Here is a 6,858-nt window from a genome sequence, read left to right on the forward strand (position 1 = left end):
CAGACCTGCAAGCCTGCTCTCACCTCCTCTGGGGCATCACCTCCCTCCCAGGAAGATACACTCTCTTTCCCAGGTGATGCCGGCCAGTGCCACACATTTTTCTGACATCCTGCTTGAGATGCAATGATAAACAGCATGAACAGCAGTGACAGCTCCCACCCTGGTGTTTCTCCTTTTGTTCGGGAACATTTTAAGTCCCTCCTCCATCCTCTTTTGCATCACTGCTGGCATCAGCAGGACGGCGCTGCTGGGAGAGAGGGGTAGCAGAGGGACATCCACTGTACAAATCATAAAGCAGAATTTTAGCCCCAGGGCTGAGGCCTGGAGGCATACTGCTACCTTGCCCTCTCCTCCCTGCGTAGCAAGAGGTGAGCACAGGCCGTGGGCACACGGAGAGCCCAGGGGCAAAGCCCTCCTGTAGATGGCACGCATGGCCCAGCAAAGCGTCACTGCAGCGATGGAGAGAAATCTGACACTGCCAGACACTCCCTTGGAATAGCCAGGGGCCGAGCAGGAACCAGGAAATACAAGCTCTCCCTGTCCAGAAAACACTTCTGCTTCATGGAGGAAGGCGCGACATGGGCAATCTCTGCAGCTGCAGGCGACCATGGTGAGTACAGCATCCGCCAGGTACGGGGATGGCAGACGACACACCGGGCAGCCTGAGCGGAAGTTTGGGTGGACGTTGCAAGCTTTGCTTCCTTGTGCTGGGCTTGCCAGGGCTCCCGCCTGGCTCTCAGCCCTGCACCTTGCCAGCTCACACAGAAACCGAGAGCAAGTGAGCAGGGGCATTGAGTCCCTGCTGTGCAGGTGCCAGGGTGGGGACAGGAGGCTGGGGCAGCCCCTGCCTGCCAAAGGCAGGATGGGGGAGGCGAGGGGCTTTGTTGCTTACATGTCTCTGCCCAGACGGGCTGTGGCACCTCCTGGGACTGGCACCTTGGGTTCCCGCAGCCATGCCAGCAGCTGAGAATAGCTCTGTTCTAGGAAGGAGCTAGTTAAAATCCCTGTCCTTGCCCCAGTGGTCTCCTGTCAGGTAGACACCGTAAGGTGTCTTTGCAGCATACTGCAGAGAGGGGACCCTGGGACAGTGCTGGCACAAAGGGCTCCTGGGTCAGCTACCCCATCCTGCTCTCAGCTCACCCGGCCCCTCTCATTGCCTATGTGTGTCTGGGCATTATTTGTGTTTGGGAAATCCTGGCCACGTTTTTCAAATAATGTTGCTGTCTCTCCCTGGGTGGGAGGAGGGTGACAGCATAATCCCTCCTGGCTCATGTTGTGCCCTGGACCTCCTGCTTACAGAAAAAGGACACAGTGGAGCATCATTTGGTGCCAAGTGGAAATATTTTCAGCTCTGAGAGTGGTACAAAGGGAAGAGCCATGAATATCAGATGAAGTTCCGAGGACATTCTCTCCAACACTGCATTTGTTAAAAGTACCAGAAATTCATCAGCGCTTTTTAATAATTACAAGAGGCACAGCATCGCCTAGTGGCTGGAGCAGAGAAGGAGGTTCAGGACACCGAGGTCCTTCCAACCTGAGCTGTAAGCTGGAGGGCAGAGGAGTTTGGGATTTAGGAATAGGAGCTGCAGGTGGGAGGTGGAAAGCTGTTTCTTGACATGTTCCCCACCAAAACCCACATTTTCTACTTCCTCTCCCTGTGGCAGAGGATAAATGAGGCACTCGGGATGTTGGCTTCATTACTGCAGCGGACGACAGCCTGATCAGGGAATGCCTGTGGCACAGGCTGTTTTCCCTTGAGGAGAGCTGCAGGTGCCAGGCACACTACTGATACTGTGGGTTGGGGAGAGCCATGCCACAGCATGGACTGGCAAAGTCAGAGACTCTGGAGTACAACCACCACCATTACAAGTGCATGCAGTGGTGGCACTTTCAGGTCCAGACAATGCCAGGCCATGCACAAACACTTCTGCCTCCAAAAGGAAGTATAAATGAGAATCTGAATGTCACTTTTCTATGCAGGGCCAGGCAGGAGAGCAGCTTTCTGCTGCATTTGGGGAGAAGCATGGTGGCAGGCTGGCTCCTCTGGGGCAATGTCAAATTCCACTCCCCCAAGGCTACTGGACCAGGACTCCTGGGTCCCACTTGATTTTTTTCCCAGTGGAAAAGTAAGAAGCTGGGATGGTATTTCTGCTGGTACTGTTACTACTATCTTCTGACAGATTCCTGCAGCAGAGGGCAAAGCTCTGGCCAAAGACCCTTTTGACTCTAGCACCCCTGTGGGACTCAAATGCTAACATCTGCCTTACAGGCTGTGCAGCGAGGAGGAACCAGGGCTCTCTCCCCAGGAGCATCATTCTGTCCTGCACAGGGAAACACATGTGTGAAGAAGGGCCTCAGGCTCCCAGGGTGTCCCTGTGCTATTCAAATAGGCAATGGGCAAGGAGAGAGGAAGGAAAATGGGAATGTTCTGTGGGTAATGTGGCCTTAGGAGACATCTACAGAGGACCACAATCAAGAGCAGACCAGCACACTGAAGCCCCACAGCAGAAGTTTGCATGATTCATAGCTTTGCCTTGGTGTCAGAAGAAAAAAAAAAAAAGGTATTTAATTTTAGCTCAGATGTTTCCAGGCACCTATACTGCTTTTATTTCTGTATATTTGGTTAGCACCATAGCTGTGTCAGCAAAGAGCTGGGCTTCTAAATAAAGCTGAGACTTAGAAAAGGGCTCAGGGGAGGTAGGCACCCACTTTCTCCTGGATGGAAGATCCTTGTCATGATCACTATTGAAGCATGGGCCCTAAGGGAGACAGAGCAAAGAGCAAGACACTGCAGAGATTCCTGAAGTCTTTAAAGAAAAGCCATTACAGCAAATGCAAACACATTCACAGAAGAAAGTTATTGATAAAGGAAAGTGTGTCCTCAGGTTTGGGTACCTCTGCAAGTATGGCCCCGTGGAGAGCAGGCCCCAGATGTTCTCATCGCTTGGTTTAGTACTCAGGGACTCTGGTGTGCATGGACAGCAAAAATGCCAAAATTCAGGACCCACTGTGAAGCAGGCTTGTGTAGGGCAGAAATCATGTTGGCACTGACATGGGGGAAGGGGAAGAAGCAATACAGGAGCAGGGACATGAGTGCTGTCATGCAGAATACAATGTGCTTCTAGCAGGCTTTTAGTTACAACATGTTTGACCTCGTTTTGAGAAGAGGGGAGAAGTTTGCCCTGCCCTTGTTTCCCTTGCCACATCTGTTCTAATTACTGCAGATCTTAGGCTGGGAGATGCCGTCTCCTGCCCTGCTGTGATTAGCGTGCAGACAGCCTCAGAATAGCTTCAGCCTACACACTGGCTGCTAATGCTCTCTCTACAAAGGCAGGCAACCAAAACAAGCAAGAACAGCTTGGAAAGCTGATACTGCAACCTACCTTGCAAGAAAGAGGATAGCGACCCTGCTGATTTTGCTTCAAATGGTGCTATTTTAATTACCTTGCACAACGTGCCTGAATGCTGTAAAGAAGCAAAGTGCTTTAGCACACACGCCTTGGCAAGGAGGGCCGTGGAGACCCTGCAAGCTCATAGAGACAGTGGAGGAGGGAACTGCAAGAACCAAATGAGAACCACCACAAGACAAAGCAATGCTGCCTTGAGCTAGGCTCATAACTTCTAGAGGCAGCTCCCCAGATTTTGTCTGCCAAGGACTGGAGAGCCATTGGTGCCTTTGTGGGGCAGCACACAGTAGAGACATGAGAAGCAGTGTTGGATCCTTTTGCACAGGCACGTGGCCTTCCCCAAAGCTGCCTTTGACTTCCCAGATCTAGCAAGCCTGGTTAATCATTACTGACCATTTTGAAGGTCTCCAAGTTCTTTGCCTGCATTTATGCTTTTTTTCTTTTGCCATTAGAGTGCCAAAGGCATTACTGCACATACTGTCCTGCTCACCCACGCACTGAAACTGATTCCGAAAGCCAGCAAAGGGCACTGCATTGTTCCCGCCTGTGGCAGGACTATCTGGCAAATGCACACTCTGTAGGACATAAAATGCTTCTTGGGAACCATCTGGTAACTGTAGCCCCATTAAAAGCGATAGCTGCCCACTTTCAGCTGCTGCCCGTGCTGCAGCAGAGACAGAGACCCATGTGTGACCCTCAGCTGCACACTGTGTTGATCAGCAGCCAGCACCAGATGGAACGCATATGCAGGAGGAGCCATACCAGGGCTGGCACCTACTCTCCTCTGGCCCTCCAACCGTGATGCAAGGTTAACATTTCCTTCATGCATCTGGCCCAGAATGTGACATGTCTCTGCTTTACCAGACAGCCTGCACTCCACTGCCAGCACCAGCCTGCAGGAGCTGAGCTCCTGGCTCTGTTCTTACAGCTGGAACAAATTTGGCTCCTGTTCATTCCATGTCTGGAACATAGCTGTATTTGGCTTGTCTCTCTCTGGTCACACAGGTACAGCTGAGATTAGGGTTTGGCTTGGCTTATATAAAGGGCATAGCTTGTTTGGTTTGGTTGTGTTTTAAGTGGAGAACTGAGAACAGGAAAACTGTCTGAAACCTTAAATTAGCACAAGGTCTGTGCAGAGTTGCTCCTTGGGCAAGGGGGCCAAAGTTCAGGACTATCAGAGCATCTGTCCCTAAGAGAATGGTTTTGTGCCAATTGACATCATGCTCTACACCCTGCATCTTTGATCTTACAGCTGTGGAAATGTAGTTGCAAAACTACAGTGAAATCTGTTCCCATTCACTTGGATGCGTATGCATATTGGACAGCCAGGCAGGGCTGAAAGGCAAAGAGACTTGGGAGTAGTCTGTGGAGTATGGTAGGTGTGTCACAGAAGAAGGAATCACATCCCCACATCTCCCCTTTGGACCTTCTCCCTGCAAGAGTCGCTTAGATTCTGTCTTGGCTCAATAGCTCTTCTCTGAGACACTTCTTGGGCCTTTCTTATTACCAACAGATGTGGCACCCTGGGGTGGTGCATTTGGGTTTGCATGTTATGAGAGCAGAGGCTGGGGCTTCTCAGGGCTGACATCTCTCTCTGATTTCAGGTATTGTCCTTCGCCTTTTAAAAGAAAGAAAGAAAAACAAGGTAAGGATTTGTGAAAATGCTTTAGAGGACAAGAGGTGGAGTGACTGAGCTTCTGGTTAGCTGACATTAGTCAGTGCTGACTGTGAATTGAATCTCTGAGGCTGAGGTCCCCTGCCATACTCTTTTGTACCTAAACTTCCTCAAGAGAAGTTGGGTAGAAGCAAAAGGCAGGATTTCTTTAAAACTTAAAGCAAGGGGTGTGGCGTGCCATGGGACTTGGTAAGGGGGAGGGAAGAGACTTCAGCAGTATCTTTAAAATACAAGAGTCTCACATCAAAACACATGTGAGTACTCTCAAGTGGCAGCATAACAGAAGCTGCATCAAACTCCTGTAAGAGCTGCAAACATTTGTCTGACATCAGTCCCCCATAATAAAGTGCATTCCCTAAGTTGGTCAGTTGTGTCCTGTGGCCTTTGGACCACGCTGGGCAAAATATGTTTGCCAGGCAGCAAAGGAAATATCAAAGTTAAAACTGGATCTGACTTCTCCAAGGGCCTGACAAGGAAGCTCTCTGTGCTGTGTCTGTGCTCCTAGGTTCTGCCAAGAACATTGTGGTCCACAGCATGTTGTCATCCTGGGAAACCTTATTTTTTCCAAAGAAACAAGTCCAGGCTTTCTTCCTGGAGGCAGGCCTCAGAGACAGCATTAGAGTTGAGGGTGTCAAATGAGGTGGAAATTTTATTTGTGTCCAGTGGGAAGAGCCCAGGGGCCAGAAGCTGCATTTCTACATTCAAAGGTAGAACTACAAACAGTTGTGTTAACCTGATCTGCTGGTGTTTCTTTTTCAGGAACTAATGTGAGACATGAGAGCCAAGACCATCAGTCTGGCAGGAAGGTAAACAGCTTCCCAGAGTTGTTTTCCTAACTGTGTATTGAGAAGACAGAGCTGACCACCACTTCCTAGGCTAGACAGAGTGGGAGGACATGGGGCAGCTTATTCAGAGCCATGAATCATCTCATCCTGTATAGGCTTTAATGGCTGTGGGAACCATGTGCATTTGCTGCACAGTGCTGTGGGCCCATTTTTTTCCCCTAAAATGCAGTGGAATGGGTGGGCTGGAGGTGGTGGGGGCAGTGTACAGGGTGTCTCTGCCTGGTCTGGGGAAGGCATGTATAGCAGCAGCTCAGGGAGCTGACCTTCCAGAGCTCTTTCCTCCCAAAGGCTCCAACGTACGAAGATATCACAGAGTTTCCTGTCTATGCCACCGTGAGTAAACCAAAGAATGTGAAGCAGGATGACAGCATTCATTATGCAGACATCCAAGTGTTCACCAAGGTCCGGGAGCGCTCTGCAGCAGACGTGAAGAACTTACAAGTGCAGAATGCCACAGAGTATGCCACTCTCAACTTTCCCCGGCCCAGGCTGAAATACGACAGTAAGAATGGGACCCTGGTATAAAAGGCTTGATGGTCCCCTCCTCCTTCAGCAGCAAAAGGATTTCACAGACTTAGAGATGCTGTAGATGGAAGCTAACCTCATGGATACATCAAGTCTCCCTGAGAAGGTGCGGATGTCTGTGTCTTCCACCTGCATTTCTCTTTGGAGGACGCAGACACATTTATTCTCACATGATGAGTAATTTCCTATCTGATTCTGCTGACAAAAAAAACCTCTTCCCCTTGGAAGAGTTGCCTCTGAAGCTGGTAACCCATCTCCTCTCAGCACTGTAAGAAGATAGAGCTGCTGCTTCTTAGCTGATGAAGGCTAAAACTACAGCTCAGAGCTGCAGTGAGCAAGTTCCTGCTATGGCATGGGACCAGCTGAGTGCTGCTCTGCAGATGAATTTGAGAACATGACATGCAGG

The 6,858-nt window shown here is 50.2% G+C and overlaps 1 protein-coding gene across 1 annotated transcript; it reads left to right on the plus strand.

Moving 5' to 3' along the window:
• Positions 1-578: 578 nt before the first annotated feature.
• On the plus strand, positions 579-6,452 carry LOC104624633 (chromosome unknown open reading frame, human C11orf52). Its single transcript, XM_010292057.1, has 4 exons — positions 579-610; positions 5,012-5,052; positions 5,842-5,888; positions 6,216-6,452. Exons 1-4 carry the CDS (start codon positions 579-581, stop codon positions 6,450-6,452), a joined length of 357 nt encoding a protein of 118 aa, XP_010290359.1.
• Positions 6,453-6,858: the final 406 nt, after the last annotated feature.

The sequence above is a fragment of the Phaethon lepturus genome, unplaced genomic scaffold (genome assembly GCF_000687285.1).
Source record: "Phaethon lepturus isolate BGI_N335 unplaced genomic scaffold, ASM68728v1 scaffold55137, whole genome shotgun sequence".
Lineage (NCBI taxonomy): Eukaryota > Metazoa > Chordata > Aves > Phaethontiformes > Phaethontidae > Phaethon > Phaethon lepturus.

Excerpts from the sequence above, each read along its gene's own strand:
- LOC104624633 (XM_010292057.1), top strand. The coding sequence starts at position 579 with ATGGGCAATCTCTGCAGCTGCAGGCGACCATG. Across the intron at positions 611-5,011 it reads TGCAGCTGCAGGCGACCATG|GTATTGTCCTTCGCCTTTTA; the intron begins GTGAGTACAGCA and ends CTCTGATTTCAG. Across the intron at positions 5,889-6,215 it reads ACCATCAGTCTGGCAGGAAG|GCTCCAACGTACGAAGATAT; the intron begins GTAAACAGCTTC and ends TTCCTCCCAAAG.